This window comes from Montipora capricornis, chromosome 11 (genome assembly GCF_036669925.1).
Source record: "Montipora capricornis isolate CH-2021 chromosome 11, ASM3666992v2, whole genome shotgun sequence".
Classification (NCBI taxonomy): Eukaryota; Metazoa; Cnidaria; class Anthozoa; order Scleractinia; family Acroporidae; genus Montipora; species Montipora capricornis.
Window position 1 is genome coordinate 8,952,926 of NC_090893.1, and position 18,321 is coordinate 8,971,246.

Consider the following 18,321-nt stretch of genomic DNA (forward strand, 5'->3'; position numbering starts at 1 on the left):
GCATGTTTTTTTGGTATGGTACGTATCGGAGAGCCAGAACATTTGCGCATACGCTGACGGAATGTTTGAGCAAGAGAGAAAAATGCAGTACCTCCAGACGTGGCGCTGGAGCGTCGTACCAAACGAGTCATCCCGGGATTTCGGCCCGTGCGATCGCTTTTGGACGCAGTTGGCCCTTCGCTGCTTTCTGCTACCGACCTCGCCTCCCGGTACGGCATTGAGGGAGAGATATGTCGGCCCCTAAACCATATGTGACAAATCCCACGCCTACTCACAGCTCCAGACCGCCCTTGTCATTACAATTTAACGTAAGATTTCGATGACTTATATATTCAAGTCAAAAGTCATTTTACCTCTCATATGGTAAGCACTGTAGTCGCGGAATACAAAGTGTACGCATGCGCCCTGCTAAAGGAAACATACACGAATGCATAAACGTTATTTCATCCCGGGAATTCAGTGTAACTACAAGAGCTACTATCTTGGAGACATTACATTTACAGCTAAAATACATATTACTTACGGATAAATAACTATATTAACAGAAAATATTTAAAGAAAAATTAATTAATTCAAAAGAAAAGCGGCTATACAAAATGTTGCCGTGGATTCTCATTTTAAAACCTGTTCACTCAGTGGTGCGGATAAATTACAGGTAGCGCATTCCACAACTTAGCTGATAAGTAAAGGAAAAGACTTAAGACCATAACTGGTTGTTCTAGGTTTATTGGGGAAAAGAATGTAACTTCCGCGAAGATCATGAGAAGAAGACCGGGATTAAACTCCGTTGTTTTCCATACGCAGTAGCAGAAAAATCGTTCGAAAGGAGACTTTTATACACTAATATGAAGAATTTTTGAATGCGCTTATGGCATAGAGATACAGAGTCAGTGACTTTAGTAATCTACAAATGTAAATCTAAGTATTCTCTTATTTACATTATACCGTTTTTCTGACAAGAACAACTGACGAAAGGCCACAGAGTTTTTTCTACAAAAATAACAGCGAGAAAAGCACTATTTTGTCGCGAATTTTCTATGACAACTATTTGTTCAGAAATCAAAAGGCTACATTAACAGCACACACCAGGGCTTCTCCTTAGTATCTGGCTAGAAATGTTCTTCTTCCTTTTTCCTCCGGTCGCGCTTCAGCCATTTGATGAGGGCCAGTCTCAAGATTCTCAATTTGCCTCGTTCATGCTCTAACGAATTCTGGGTAATTCTGCCATTCCATGACAAGGGAAGACCCCCGGTTGTCATTTCATCGATTTTTTTATAATTGTCGGGCCACCCAGTCCTACCAGAAAAGTACAGCATCCATTAAAGTTTTTGGCTTTCAAAAGTTGCCTAAATTCAGTATCGCTAGGTCCTGGAATTCGTGCACACAAAGGCCAGAGAGACAACTTCACTCGTAAACTGCCATGTTTACAACAAAGCATTTTAAGCGTCCCAGTCAGCACGAAACCATCTCTCACCTCTGTATCCAGAAGACCAGACACGCACGGTTCCTACATCTACGTTTATGCCTGTACAATCAACTGAAATCTCAATTCCTTGCAAAAACCAGCATGTTTTTTTGGTATGGTACGTATCGGAGAGCCAGAACATTTGCGCATACGCTGACGGAATATTTTAGCAAGAGAGAAAAATGCAGTACCTCCAGACGTGGCGCTGGAGCGTCGTACCAAACGAGTCATCCCGGGATTTCGGCCCGTGCGATCGCTTTTGGACGCAGTTGGCCCTTCGCTGCTTTCTGCTACCGACCTCGCCTCCCGGTACGGCATTGAGGGAGAGATATGTCGGCCCCTAAACCATATGTGACAAATCCCACGCCTACTCACAGCTCCAGACCGCCCTTGTCATTACAATTTAACGTAAGATTTCGATGACTTATATATTCAAGTCAAAAGTCATTTTACCTCTCATATGGTAAGCACTGTAGTCGCGGAATACAAAGTGTACGCATGCGCCCTGCTAAAGGAAACATACACGAATGCATAAACGTTATTTCATCCCGGGAATTCGGTGTAACTACAAGAGCTACTATCTTGGAGACATTACATTTACAGCTAAAATACATATTACTAACGGATAAAAAACTATATTAACAGAAAATATTTAAAGAAAAATTAATTAATTCAAAAGAAAAGCGGCTATACAAAATGTTGCCGTTGATTCTCATTTTAAAACCTGTTCACTCAGTGGTGCGGATAAATTACAGGTAGCGCATTCCACAACTTAGCTGATAAGTAAAGGAAAAGACTTAAGACCATAACTGGTTGTTCTAGGTTTATTGGGGAAAAGAATGTAACTTCCGCGAAGATCATGAGAAGAAGACCGGGATTAAACTCCGTTGTTTTCCATACGCAGTAGCAGAAAAATCGTTCGAAAGGAGACTTTTATACACTAATATGAAGAATTTTTGAATGCGCTTATGGCATAGAGATACAGAGTCAGTGACTTTAGTAATCTACAAATGTAAATCTAAGTATTCTCTTATTTACATTATACCGTTTTTCTGACAAGAACAACTGACGAAAGGCCACAGAGTTTTTTCTACAAAAATAACAGCGAGAAAAGCACTATTTTGTCGCGAATTTTCTATGACAACTATTTGTTCAGAAATCAAAAGGCTACATTAACAGCACACACCAGGGCTTCTCCTTAGTATCTGGCTAGAAATGTTCTTCTTCCTTTTTCCTCCGGTCGCGCTTCAGCCATTTGATGAGGGCCAGTCTCAAGATTCTCAATTTGCCTCGTTCATGCTCTAACGAATTCTGGGTAATTCTGCCATTCCATGACAAGGGAAGACCCCCGGTTGTCATTTCATCGATTTTTTTATAATTGTCGGGCCACCCAGTCCTACCAGAAAAGTACAGCATCCATTAAAGTTTTTGGCTTTCAAAAGTTGCCTAAATTCAGTATCGCTAGGTCCTGGAATTCGTGCACACAAAGGCCAGAGAGACAACTTCACTCGTAAACTGCCATGTTTACAACAAAGCATTTTAAGCGTCCCAGTCAGCACGAAACCATCTCTCACCTCTGTATCCAGAAGACCAGACACGCACGGTTCCTACATCTACGTTTATGCCTGTACAATCAACTGAAATCTCAATTCCTTGCAAAAACCAGCATGTTTTTTTGGTATGGTACGTATCGGAGAGCCAGAACATTTGCGCATACGCTGACGGAATTTTTGAGCAAGAGAGAAAAATGCAGTACCTCCAGACGTGGCGCTGGAGCGTCGTACCAAACGAGTCATCCCGGGATTTCGGCCCGTGCGATCGCTTTTGGACGCAGTTGGCCCTTCGCTGCTTTCTGCTACCGACCTCGCCTCCCGGTACGGCATTGAGGGAGAGATATGTCGGCCCCTAAACCATATGTGACAAATCCCACGCCTACTCACAGCTCCAGACCGCCCTTGTCATTACAATTTAACGTAAGATTTCGATGACTTATATATTCAAGTCAAAAGTCATTTTACCTCTCATATGGTAAGCACTGTAGTCGCGGAATACAAAGTGTACGCATGCGCCCTGCTAAAGGAAACATACACGAATGCATAAACGTTATTTCATCCCGGGAATTCAGTGTAACTACAAGAGCTACTATCTTGGAGACATTACATTTACAGCTAAAATACATATTACTTACGGATAAATAACTATATTAACAGAAAATATTTAAAGAAAAATTAATTAATTCAAAAGAAAAGCGGCTATACAAAATGTTGCCGTGGATTCTCATTTTAAAACCTGTTCACTCAGTGGTGCGGATAAATTACAGGTAGCGCATTCCACAACTTAGCTGATAAGTAAAGGAAAAGACTTAAGACCATAACTGGTTGTTCTAGGTTTATTGGGGAAAAGAATGTAACTTCCGCGAAGATCATGAGAAGAAGACCGGGATTAAACTCCGTTGTTTTCCATACGCAGTAGCAGAAAAATCGTTCGAAAGGAGACTTTTATACACTAATATGAAGAATTTTTGAATGCGCTTATGGCATAGAGATACAGAGTCAGTGACTTTAGTAATCTACAAATGTAAATCTAAGTATTCTCTTATTTACATTATACCGTTTTTCTGACAAGAACAACTGACGAAAGGCCACAGAGTTTTTTCTACAAAAATAACAGCGAGAAAAGCACTATTTTGTCGCGAATTTTCTATGACAACTATTTGTTCAGAAATCAAAAGGCTACATTAACAGCACACACCAGGGCTTCTCCTTAGTATCTGGCTAGAAATGTTCTTCTTCCTTTTTCCTCCGGTCGCGCTTCAGCCATTTGATGAGGGCCAGTCTCAAGATTCTCAATTTGCCTCGTTCATGCTCTAACGAATTCTGGGTAATTCTGCCATTCCATGACAAGGGAAGACCCCCGGTTCTCATTTCATCGATTTTTTTATAATTGTCGGGCCACCCAGTCCTACCAGAAAAGTACAGCATCCATTAAAGTTTTTGGCTTTCAAAAGTTGCCTAAATTCAGTATCGCTAGGTCCTAGAATTCGTGCACACAAAGGCCAGAGAGACAACTTCACTCGTAAACTGCCATGTTTACAACAAAGCATTTTAAGCGTCCCAGTCAGCACGAAACCATCTCTCACCTCTGTATCCAGAAGACCAGACACGCACGGTTCCTACATCTACGTTTATGCCTGTACAGTCAACTGAAATCTTAATTCCTTGCAAAAGCCAGAATGTTTTTTTGGTATGGTACGTATCGGAGAGCCAGAACATTTGCGCATACGCTGACGGAATTTTTGAGCAAGAGAGAAAAATGCAGTACCTCCAGACTTGGCGCTGGAGCGTCGTACCAAACGAGTCATCCCGGGATTTCGGCCCGTGCGATCGCTTTTGGACGCAGTTGGCCCTTCGCTGCTTTCTGCTACCGACCTCGCCTCCCGGTACGGCATTGAGGGAGAGATATGTCGGCCCCTAAACCATATGTGACAAATCCCACGCCTACTCACAGCTCCAGACCGCCCTTGTCATTACAATTTAACGTAAGATTTCGATGACTTATATATTCAAGTCAAAAGTCATTTTACCTCTCATATGGTAAGCACTGTAGTCGCGGAATACAAAGTGTACGCATGCGCCCTGCTAAAGGAAACATACACGAATGCATAAACGTTATTTCATCCCGGGAATTCAGTGTAACTACAAGAGCTACTATCTTGGAGACATTACATTTACAGCTAAAATACATATTACTTACGGATAAATAACTATATTAACAGAAAATATTTAAAGAAAAATTAATTAATTCAAAAGAAAAGCGGCTATACAAAATGTTGCCGTGGATTCTCATTTTAAAACCTGTTCACTCAGTGGTGCGGATAAATTACAGGTAGCGCATTCCACAACTTAGCTGATAAGTAAAGGAAAAGACTTAAGACCATAACTGGTTGTTCTAGGTTTATTGGGGAAAAGAATGTAACTTCCGCGAAGATCATGAGAAGAAGACCGGGATTAAACTCCGTTGTTTTCCATACGCAGTAGCAGAAAAATCGTTCGAAAGGAGACTTTTATACACTAATATGAAGAATTTTTGAATGCGCTTATGGCATAGAGATACAGAGTCAGTGACTTTAGTAATCTACAAATGTAAATCTAAGTATTCTCTTATTTACACTATACCGTTTTTCTGACAAGAACAACTGACGAAAGGCCACAGAGTTTTTTCTACAAAAATAACAGCGAGAAAAGCACTATTTTGTCGCGAATTTTCTATGACAACTATTTGTTCAGAAATCAAAAGGCTACATTAACAGCACACACCAGGGCTTCTCCTTAGTATCTGGCTAGAAATGTTCTTCTTCCTTTTTCCTCCGGTCGCGCTTCAGCCATTTGATGAGGGCCAGTCTCAAGATTCTCAATTTGCCTCGTTCATGCTCTAACGAATTCTGGGTAATTCTGCCATTCCATGACAAGGGAAGACCCCCGGTTCTCATTTCATCGATTTTTTTATAATTGTCGGGCCACCCAGTCCTACCAGAAAAGTACAGCATCCATTAAAGTTTTTGGCTTTCAAAAGTTGCCTAAATTCAGTATCGCTAGGTCCTGGAATTCGTGCACACAAAGGCCAGAGAGACAACTTCACTCGTAAACTGCCATGTTTACAACAAAGCATTTTAAGCGTCCCAGTCAGCACGAAACCATCTCTCACCTCTGTATCCAGAAGACCAGACACGCACGGTTCCTACATCTACGTTTATGCCTGTACAATCAACTGAAATCTCAATTCCTTGCAAAAACCAGCATGTTTTTTAGGTATGGTACGTATCGGAGAGCCAGAACATTTGCGCATACGCTGACGGAATTTTTGAGCAAGAGAGAAAAATGCAGTACCTCCAGACGTGGCGCTGGAGCGTCGTACCAAACGAGTCATCCCGGGATTTCGGCCCGTGCGATCGCTTTTGGACGCAGTTGGCCCTTCGCTGCTTTCTGCTACCGACCTCGCCTCCCGGTACGGCATTGAGGGAGAGATATGTCGGCCCCTAAACCATATGTGACAAATCCCACGCCTACTCACAGCTCCAGACCGCCCTTGTCATTACAATTTAACGTAAGATTTCGATGACTTATATATTCAAGTCAAAAGTCATTTTACCTCTCATATGGTAAGCACTGTAGTCGCGGAATACAAAGTGTACGCATGCGCCCTGCTAAAGGAAACATACACGAATGCATAAACGTTATTTCATCCCGGGAATTCAGTGTAACTACAAGAGCTACTATCTTGGAGACATTACATTTACAGCTAAAATACATATTACTTACGGATAAATAACTATATTAACAGAAAATATTTAAAGAAAAATTAATTAATTCAAAAGAAAAGCGGCTATACAAAATGTTGCCGTGGATTCTCATTTTAAAACCTGTTCACTCAGTGGTGCGGATAAATTACAGGTAGCGCATTCCACAACTTAGCTAATAAGTAAAGGAAAAGACTTAAGACCATAACTGGTTGTTCTAGGTTTATTGGGGAAAAGAATGTAACTTCCGCGAAGATCATGAGAAGAAGACCGGGATTAAACTCCGTTGTTTTCCATACGCAGTAGCAGAAAAATCGTTCGAAAGGAGACTTTTATACACTAATATGAAGAATTTTTGAATGCGCTTATGGCATACAGATACAGAGTCAGTGACTTTAGTAATCTACAAATATAAATCTAAGTATTCTCTTATTTACATTACACCGTTTTTCTGACAAGAACAACTGACGAAAGGCCACAGAGTTTTTTCTACAAAAATAACAGCGAGAAAAGCACTATTTTGTCGCGAATTTTCTATGACAACTATTTGTTCAGAAATCAAAAGGCTACATTAACAGCACACACCAGGGCTTCTCCTTAGTATCTGGCTAGAAATGTTCTTCTTCCTTTTTCCTCCGGTCGCGCTTCAGCCATTTGATGAGGGCAAGTCTCAAGATTCTCAATTTGCCTCGTTCATGCTCTAACGAATTCTGGGTAATTCTGCCATTCCATGACAAGGGAAAACCCCCGGTTGTCATTTCATCGATGTTTTTATAATTGTCGGGCCACCCAGTCCTACCAGAAAAGTAGAGCATCCATTAAAGTTTTTGGCTTTCAAAAGTTGCCTAAATTCAGTATCGCTAGGTCCTGGAATTCGTGCACACAAAGGCCAGAGAGACAACTTCACTCGTAAACTGCCATGTTTACAACAAAGCATTTTAAGCGTCCCAGTCAGCACGAAACCATCTCTCACCTCTGTATCCAGAAGACCAGACACGCACGGTTCCTACATCTACGTTTATGCCTGTACAATCAACTGAAATCTCAATTCCTTGCAAAAACCAGCATGTTTTTTAGGTATGGTACGTATCGGAGAGCCAGAACATTTGCGCATACGCTGACGGAATTTTTGAGCAAGAGAGAAAAATGCAGTACCTCCAGACTTGGCGCTGGAGCGTCGTACCAAACGAGTCATCCCGGGATTTCGGCCCGTGCGATCGCTTTTGGACGCAGTTGGCCCTTCGCTGCTTTCTGCTACCGACCTCGCCTCCCGGTACGGCATTGAGGGAGAGATATGTCGGCCCCTAAACCATATGTGACAAATCCCACGCCTACTCACAGCTCCAGACCGCCCTTGTCATTACAATTTAACGTAAGATTTCGATGACTTATATATTCAAGTCAAAAGTCATTTTACCTCTCATATGGTAAGCACTGTAGTCGCGGAATACAAAGTGTACGCATGCGCCCTGCTAAAGGAAACATACACGAATGCATAAACGTTATTTCATCCCGGGAATTCAGTGTAACTACAAGAGCTACTATCTTGGAGACATTACATTTACAGCTAAAATACATATTACTTACGGATAAATAACTATATTAACAGAAAATATTTAAAGAAAAATTAATTAATTCAAGAGAAAAGCGGCTATACAAAATGTTGCCGTGGATTCTCATTTTAAAACCTGTTCACTTAGTGGTGCGGATAAATTACAGGTAGCGCATTCCACAACTTAGCTAATAAGTAAAGGAAAAGACTTAAGACCATAACTGGTTGTTCTAGGTTTATTGGGGAAAAGAATGTAACTTCCGCGAAGATCATGAGAAGAAGACCGGGATTAAACTCCGTTGTTTTCCATACGCAGTAGCAGAAAAATCGTTCGAAAGGAGACTTTTATACACTAATATGAAGAATTTTTGAATGCGCTTATGGCATAGAGATACAGAGTCAGTGACTTTAGTAATCTACAAATATAAATCTAAGTATTCTCTTATTTACATTACACCGTTTTTCTGACAAGAACAACTGACGAAAGGCCACAGAGTTTTTTCTACAAAAATAACAGCGAGAAAAGCACTATTTTGTCGCGAATTTTCTATGACAACTATTTGTTCAGAAATCAAAAGGCTACATTAACAGCACACACCAGGGCTTCTCCTTAGTATCTGGCTAGAAATGTTCTTCTTCCTTTTTCCTCCGGTCGCGCTTCAGCCATTTGATGAGGGCCAGTCTCAAGATTCTCAATTTGCCTCGTTCATGCTCTAACGAATTCTGGGTAATTCTGCCATTCCATGACAAGGGAAGACCCCCGGTTGTCATTTCATCGATGTTTTTATAATTGTCGGGCCACCCAGTCCTACCAGAAAACTAGAGCATCCATTAAAGTTTTTGGCTTTCAAAAGTTGCCTAAATTCAGTATCGCTAGGTCCTGGAATTCGTGCACACAAAGGCCAGAGAGACAACTTCACTCGTAAACTGCCATGTTTACAACAAAGCATTTTAAGCGTCCCAGTCAGCACGAAACCATCTCTCACCTCTGTATCCAGAAGACCAGACACGCACGGTTCCTACATCTACGTTTATGCCTGTACAATCAACTGAAATCTCAATTCCTTGCAAAAACCAGCATGTTTTTTAGGTATGGTACGTATCGGAGAGCCAGAACATTTGCGCATACGCTGACGGAATTTTTGAGCAAGAGAGAAAAATGCAGTACCTCCAGACGTGGCGCTGGAGCGTCGTACCAAACGAGTCATCCCGGGATTTCGGCCCGTGCGATCGTTTTTGGACGCAGTTGGCCCTTCGCTGCTTTCTGCTACCGACCTCGCCTCCCGGTACGGCATTGAGGGAGAGATATGTCGGCCCCTAAACCATATGTGACAAATCCCACGCCTACTCACAGCTCCAGACCGCCCTTGTCATTACAATTTAACGTAAGATTTCGATGACTTATATATTCAAGTCAAAAGTCATTTTACCTCTCATATGGTAAGCACTGTAGTCGCGGAATACAAAGTGTACGCATGCGCCCGGCTAAAGGAAACATACACGAATGCATAAACGTTATTTCATCCCGGGAATTCAGTGTAACTACAAGAGCTACTATCTTGGAGACATTACATTTACAGCTAAAATACATATTAGTTACGGATAAATAACTATATTAACAGAAAATATTTAAAGAAAAATTAATTAATTCAAGAGAAAAGCGGCTATACAACATGTTGCCGTGGATTCTCATTTTAAAACCTGTTCACTCAGTGGTGCGGATAAATTACAGGTAGCGCATTCCACAACTTAGCTGATAAGTAAAGGAAAAGACTTAAGACCATAACTGGTTGTTCTAGGTTTATTGGGGAAAAGAATGTAACTTCCGCGAAGATCATGAGAAGAAGACCGGGATTAAACTCCGTTGTTTTCCATACGCAGTAGCAGAAAAATCGTTCGAAAGGAGACTTTTATACACTAATATGAAGAATTTTTGAATGCGCTTATGGCATAGAGATACAGAGTCAGTGACTTTAGTAATCTACAAATGTAAATCTAAGTATTCTCTTATTTACATTATACCGTTTTTCTGACAAGAACAACTGACGAAAGGCCACAGAGTTTTTTCTACAAAAATAACAGCGAGAAAAGCACTATTTTGTCGCGAATTTTCTATGACAACTATTTGTTCAGAAATCAAAAGGCTACATTAACAGCACACACCAGGGCTTCTCCTTAGTATCTGGCTAGAAATGTTCTTCTTCCTTTTTCCTCCGGTCGCGCTTCAGCCATTTGATGAGGGCCAGTCTCAAGATTCTCAATTTGCCTCGTTCATGCTCTAACGAATTCTGGGTAATTCTGCCATTCCATGACAAGGGAAGACCCCCGGTTGTCATTTCATCGATGTTTTTATAATTGTCGGGCCACCCAGTCCTACCAGAAAAGTACAGCATCCATTAAAGTTTTTGGCTTTCAAAAGTTGCCTAAATTCAGTATCGCTAGGTCCTGGAATTCGTGCACACAAAGGCCAGAGAGACAACTTCACTCGTAAACTGCCATGTTTACAACAAAGCATTTTAAGCGTCCCAGTCAGCACGAAACCATCTCTCACCTCTGTATCCAGAAGACCAGACACGCACGGTTCCTACATCTACGTTTATGCCTGTACAATCAACTGAAATCTCAATTCCTTGCAAAAACCAGCATGTTTTTTTGGTATGGTACGTATCGGAGAGCCAGAACATTTGCGCATAGGCTGACGGAATCTTTGAGCAAGAGAGAAAAATGCAGTACCTTCAGACGTGGCGCTGGAGCGTCGTACCAAACGAGTCATCCCGGGATTTCGGCCCGTGCGATCGCTTTTGGACGCAGTTGGCCCTTCGCTGCTTTCTGCTACCGACCTCGCCTCCCGGTACGGCATTGAGGGAGAGATATGTCGGCCCCTAAACCATATGTGACAAATCCCACGCCTACTCACAGCTCCAGACCGCCCTTGTCATTACAATTTAACGTAAGATTTCGATGACTTATATATTCAAGTCAAAAGTCATTTTACCTCTCATATGGTAAGCACTGTAGTCGCGGAATACAAAGTGTACGCATGCGCCCTGCTAAAGGAAACATACACGAATGCATAAACGTTATTTCATCCCGGGAATTCAGTGTAACTACAAGAGCTACTATCTTGGAGACTTTACATTTACAGCTAAAATACATATTGCTTACGGATAAATAACTATATTAACAGAAAATATTTAAAGAAAAATTAATTAATTCAAAAGAAAAGCGGCTATACAAAATGTTGCCGTGGATTCTCATTTTAAAACCTGTTCACTCAGTGGTGCGGATAAATTACAGGTAGCGCATTCCACAACTTAGCTGATAAGTAAAGGAAAAGACTTAAGACCATAACTGGTTGTTCTAGGTTTATTGGGGAACAGAATGTAACTTCCGCGAAGATCATGAGAAGAAGACCGGGGATTAAACTCCGTTGTTTTTCATACACAGTAGCAGAAAAATCGTTCGAAAGGAGACTTTTATACACTAATATGAAGAAATTTTGAATGCGCTTATGGCATAGAGATACAGAGTCAGTGACTTTAGTAATCTACAAATGTAAATCTAAGTGTTCTCTTATTTATATTATACCATTTTTTTGACAAGAACAACTGACGAAAGGTCACAGAGTTTTTTCTACAAAAATAACAGCGAGAAAAGCACTATTTTGTCGCGAATTTTCTATGACAACTATTTGTTCAGAAATCAAAAGGCTACATTAACAGCACACACCAGGGCTACTCCTTAGTATCTGGCTAGAAATGTTCTTCTTCCTTTTTCGTCCGGTCGTGCTTTAGCCATTTGATCAGGGCCAGTCTCGTGCTTCTCAATTTGCCTCGTTCATGCTCAAACGAATTCTGGGTAATTCTGCCATTCCATGACGAGGGAAGGTTACGGTTCCTAAATCTACGTTTATTGAGAGACAGAATGTAACTTCCGGGAATATTATGAGAAGAAGACCTGAGAGAAAACTCAGTTGTTTTTTATATGCAGTAGTAGGAAATCATTAAAATTATGGGATGATCACTGAGAAAGCGACTTTTTTGGCTCGATTACCAGCCGGTGTTTCGGGAAATGAGCCAGCGCTCTCTTTCGAGGAGGATACCCGAATTCGAGTGAGCGGCTGAAATCCAGTTTTGCGACTTTCCAAATACTGGCAAATTTGTATGCCACGAATTGAATTTTTAATGAAGAGACCAAATAGAGGACGCACTGACGATATTGGCAAATACACATTGTTCGAAGTTACAGTATCAGTGAGATGGGATTTGAACTACCGCAGAAAAACGCGCCGTGGTCTAACAGATATGGTTAACACGAGCGATCGCTTTTGGACGCAGTTGGCCCTTCGCTGCTTTCTGCTACCGACCTCGCCTCCCGGTACGGCATTGAGGGAGAGATATGTCGGCCCCTAAACCATATGTGACAAATCCCACGCCTACTCACAGCTCCAGACCGCCCTTGTCATTACAATTTAACGTAAGATTTCGATGACTTATATATTCAAGTCAAAAGTCATTTTACCTCTCATATGGTAAGCACTGTAGTCGCGGAATACAAAGTGTACGCATGCGCCCTGCTAAAGGAAACATACACGAATGCATAAACGTTATTTCATCCCGGGAATTCAGTGTAACTACAAGAGCTACTATCTTGGAGACTTTACATTTACAGCTAAAATACATATTGCTTACGGATAAATAACTATATTAACAGAAAATATTTAAAGAAAAATTAATTAATTCAAAAGAAAAGCGGCTATACAAAATGTTGCCGTGGATTCTCATTTTAAAACCTGTTCACTCAGTGGTGCGGATAAATTACAGGTAGCGCATTCCACAACTTAGCTGATAAGTAAAGGAAAAGACTTAAGACCATAACTGGTTGTTCTAGGTTTATTGGGGAACAGAATGTAACTTCCGCGAAGATCATGAGAAGAAGACCGGGGATTAAACTCCGTTGTTTTCCATACGCAGTAGCAGAAAAATCGTTCGAAAGGAGACTTTTATACACTAATATGAAGAATTTTTGAATGCGCTTATGGCATAGAGATACAGAGTCAGTGACTTTAGTAATCTACAAATGTAAATCTAAGTGTTCTCTTATTTATATTATACCATTTTTTTGACAAGAACAACTGACGAAAGGTCACAGAGTTTTTTCTACAAAAATAACAGCGAGAAAAGCACTATTTTGTCGCGAATTTTCTATGACAACTATTTGTTCAGAAATCAAAAGGCTACATTAACAGCACACACCAGGGCTACTCCTTAGTATCTGGCTAGAAATGTTCTTCTTCCTTTTTCGTCCGGTCGTGCTTTAGCCATTTGATGAGGGCCAGTCTCGTGCTTCTCAATTTGCCTCGTTCATGCTCAAACGAATTCTGGGTAATTCTGCCATTCCATGACGAGGGAAGGTTACGGTTCCTAAATCTACGTTTATTGAGAGACAGAATGTAACTTCCGGGAATATTATGAGAAGAAGACCTGAGAGAAAACTCAGTTGTTTTTTATATGCAGTAGTAGGAAATCATTAAAATTATGGGATGATCACTGAGAAAGCGACTTTTTTGGCTCGATTACCAGCCGGTGTTTCGGGAAATGAGCCAGCGCTCTCTTTCGAGGAGGATACCCGAATTCGAGTGAGCGGCTGAAATCCAGTTTTGCGACTTTCCAAATACTGGCAAATTTGTATGCGACGAATTTAATTTTTAATGAACAGACTAAATAGAGGACGCACTGACGATAATGGCAAATACTCATGGTTCGAAGTCACAGTATCAGTGAGATGGGATGTGAACTACCGCAGAAAAACGCGCCCTGGTCTAACAGATATGGTTAACACGAGAAACGGGCCAAAATCCCTGGCTTCATCGCGATTCAAGACGCTGTGACGCAGAGTCAGGAGGAACTACCGTTCGTTCTATTTATTTAATTAGGTTTTTGTTTTGCGCACGCGCGAATGCGGCAGTGCTCATACTCGAACAAAACCAAACATAGGACAAGTAAGCGCGCAGTGATGCGAGCCAGGAGAGGACATTTGCGATTCAATCTCATTACAAATGCAACATGTCGGTTCCGTCGTTTGCATCGGAATAGCGTTTGGAACAATTTTCATTTTACGCCGAATGACTTGGAGTACCCTGGCAGGCAGGCGAGGTTTTTTCTTTGTGTCCTCGTTGTTGGCATGTGAGCAGTTTCCCTTAGTCTCTGCAATCTTGCGATTGGCGAATTACGTTTTAACGTTTTCTAATTGGCTAGCTAAGTTGGCAAGTCACGAGACTATCAAAGGTATTCTCCCGCGCTTTTCCTGATCCACTCAACCCAAAGCTTTCATGTATTGGGGCTAGGAAGAGTGAAAGACTTCTGTTCCCCTTTTTTCTTATCTCGGTTTACAAGGCATAAAGTTGTCAAATATTTCAAATTGAAACTTCTTTTCGACATGAACAGACCAATTTCGATATATTCAAAATTCAGTTTTAAACAAAATGTATAATCTCGAGGCTCTGGCGAATAAACACATACAAATAATAAACAATTATTGGATGAGGTTTTTGTGATATCCAGAATAATCAAGGTCGAGGTAAGGGTTATCAGCCGAAGCCGAAGGCTGAGGCTGATAACCCTTACCGAGACCTTGATTATTCTGGATATCACAAAAACCGAATCTAATAATTGTTTTATTATACATTGAAGGAAAAAAAAAACGGTCACTGTTGTGCTTCTTCACTGACAGCAAGCAACACAAAGCGCGCGAACTTGACATGATTACCCTAAGAAATCATGCACTGCGGTCATACATGACATGATTACCCGTGACCTTGGCTGACCTTGACATGATTAATGTATAATCTGCAGTTATGACGTCACGGGCGCTGATTTCGAAAATTCACTGTAGGCTTTCGGCCAATCAGGAAAGAGATAGTGAGCTCAATGTATAATAATTATATTTATTCCCCAGAGTTTCGACATGATGCCTTTTGCTTAGGACTGAATTTTAATATAACAAGATTGGTTTATTGGTTTCGTCCAATGAACAGATCACGCTGTAGTAAAACTAGAATTCTGCAAAGGGAAATTTCATTTGAAGCGATCGTTCCAATATTTCGAAGATCAGCGCCCGCTTTACTATACCCGAGGGCTTGCCAGTTGCTATCGATTCCGGCGCAAAGAACCAAGACATGTGTAAGACTCGGTTTCATAGCGGTTGAGCGTTTGAAAAATCTTCAATACTGCGATGCATTCTTTTTACCAATCTAGCCTGCAAGCTTTTCTCATCTCAACTTTAAGCCTAAGATGTACGTGTACACAGCTGAACACGTCTTGTTGGGTAGTGCAGGAAAAACTTGACAATACTCTCACTTGAAAGTGTTCAAAGCTACTATGAACATTTTATCTGTCGCACTAGGCAGATAAAAAAGATTCATCGCTAGAGAACTAATTCCTGGAGAATTTGCACACGCTGTTTTGGATTTGCAATGCAAATAATCTGCGTGCTCGGTCGAAAAAACAGTACGTCTTACTAAGTTCGGCTTATGTTTGGTTTAGTTCGGCAAGAATTAGGAGGTTCCATGACACCCTACAATTTATGGGAACCATTTATTAAACAGGAAAGGGGAAATTCGTTCGGTCAGAGGTTTGGTTTGTGAATAGATCAGCGTAGAAGCAATATCTTGAAAGTTGCTATTTTTCAATCGGAATACTTATGTTTAACGAAACCTTCACAGTTCACCACTTTCAAGGCCAGCTGTCTTTTTAATAATTTAATCCTAAAACGCGACTTCCTTGAACTCGGGAAAACCAAAAGCCATTTCGTAAGGCCATCGGTCTTTTTTCGCGCTTGGGAAAGTCACTTAAAAGGACTACGACACAGTGCTATTGTGGCTATATAGCAGCAAACCGAGGCCGGAGGATGCGTAAAACAAATTTCGCACACCACCAATGATAATTAAAATTGAAGTCTTGTAGACGAACTTTCGATTATATTGATGGTTTCTTTCAATCCTTTAGCAAATTAAAATCTTGGATTCTTTCCATTTTACAATAAAGGTTGGGAGAGGAATAGACCTCTTTCACAATGGCAGTCAAATAAAATATTCTCTTGTTTTAATGCTAATTAGCCTTTCTAGCCTCGCTACGACGCGCAAATTTCAAAAGAATTTTTGTTTCAAAATGAGGCCAGTTGGTCTAATTAACATAAAGACAATAGAATGTAAAAGTGGTCGCCATTTATGTAAGTGGTCTATAGTCTGCCTCGTTCCTACGAGTGGGGACGAGCAGCGTTGCGTGACAAAGGAGACTTGGAGAGGAAGTGCTAAATGTCAAACCTACTCAGAGATCTAAAGCAGAAATATTTTGCACAATACTGACGACACTCTCCCTCTTTTTGAACGGCAACAATAAGTTGGAATAGAATACCTATTTCATATACGGGTCACATATGGTACAGCTTCAACTGGGGTGAGCATTATATAATCATTTTGGTGATATACTCTGTTTGCATCATTTAAAGTAATTTTAAAACAATCTATGGTTATTGATACTAGTATAAGCTACATAATTATGGCAATGTCAACTGAGTTGCTATGTGTATATCATCTAATTCTTGAGAAGAGGTTGAGCTCTGATTTCGATTCCTGTGAAGAAGAAAAGAAGAACAGTGTTGAAATTGCATATTGAAACTAAAACCATAAAATTGGTTAATCAAAAATCTCTATGCCCAGCGCTAAGAAAATTCAATCGACTTATGGCTGTTAAATGGCCTCATATTTCACTGGCAGGTCGGTCACATTTGCTAGATATTATAGGGGAGACCACAATAGAGCGTTTTCGCTCACGTGACCAGCAGCCCTATTTGATTACTGACAGAAAAGAAAGTATTTGCATAAAAATAGAGTTCAATTCCCGGAGGATTAGTTTGGTACACCATCATGGCCGCCATTTCTTTGTTTTGGAACACCAACATGGCCGCCGTGACGTCATGTGAAAACGCTCTATACCGGGAACTACTTGCACTACTGTTTTCTGGGGAGCAGGGATGACGCAGTGGTGAGAGCACTCGCCTTCCACCAATGTGGCCCGGGTTTCATTCCAAAACTCGGCGTCATATGTGGGTTGAGTTTGTTGGTTCTCTTCTCTGCTCTGAAAGGTTTTTCTCCGGGTACTCCAGTTTTCCCCTCTCCTCAAAAGCAAACACTGCCAAACTCCAATTCGATCTGTAATGCACGGACACACGTTGCACGAGTTCCGCGGGTAAACAAATTCCATTTTCAATTCCATTTCCATTCCATACGAATAATAGGGAGCTTATGGTACACGACGTTTTTGAGACACCTATGCCAACCGGAAGTGAGCTTTTTCCCAGACATTAACACCTTAATAATAATAATACACTTTATTTAAAGAGCGTGGCACGGAATAGTTGAGGTAACTAATAAACTTGTGGCCTTCATATTGCTACGTATCTGTACTCTACTTAAGAAGGTTAGTTTGAAAATTTGGGAGAGGCTACTGTCGTCGCGTCCGAAATGTTCACTTCCTGTTTCCCTCCGTGGCTAAAAAGACGTCACTTGCACGCTTAAGTACCCTAACGTGCAGGTTCTTCAACGAACAGGGGGCTGTGAGTCCGTTATTTTATGTACTAAGCTCACCGGCCTTATAGCAATCGCGCTATTATTGTAAACGACCTTAATTAACGGGGTGATGTCACGCAAAATTATGTAATTTCATGACACCAAAAATGCCTAAAAAGTAGAAGAAACAGTGCAATAACCACTTAAACTGTTGAAAAACATAAAAGAAATAAAGCAAAAGGAAAAAGAAGCATGGATGGTCACAAGTGGACAAGACTGAAACGTTTTTCAAGTTTATGGCAAATTGCCTGGATAAAGGTCGTTTTTACTCCGAATCGTCTTGTTTGTAATGTAACGATAATTTTATCAGTAAAGGAATTCCACAATACCACTTTCGAGTTTTAAATTCGTGATTAACTAAAGATTTCCCCTAAACAGCC

The 18,321-nt window shown here is 40.9% G+C and overlaps 1 protein-coding gene across 1 annotated transcript in view; it reads right to left on the minus strand.

The window, feature by feature from the left end:
• Window positions 1–16,044: 16,044 nt before the first annotated feature.
• The window catches only part of LOC138022872 (fizzy-related protein homolog), a 16,192-nt gene continuing 13,915 nt past the window's right edge, over window positions 16,045–18,321 (minus strand). Inside the window, exon 20 of the mRNA XM_068869858.1 lies at window positions 16,045–16,945. Within this exon, the coding sequence (XP_068725959.1) occupies window positions 16,904–16,945 (42 nt within the window). The 3' untranslated portion in view covers window positions 16,045–16,903. The remainder of the gene's footprint in view (window positions 16,946–18,321) is intronic.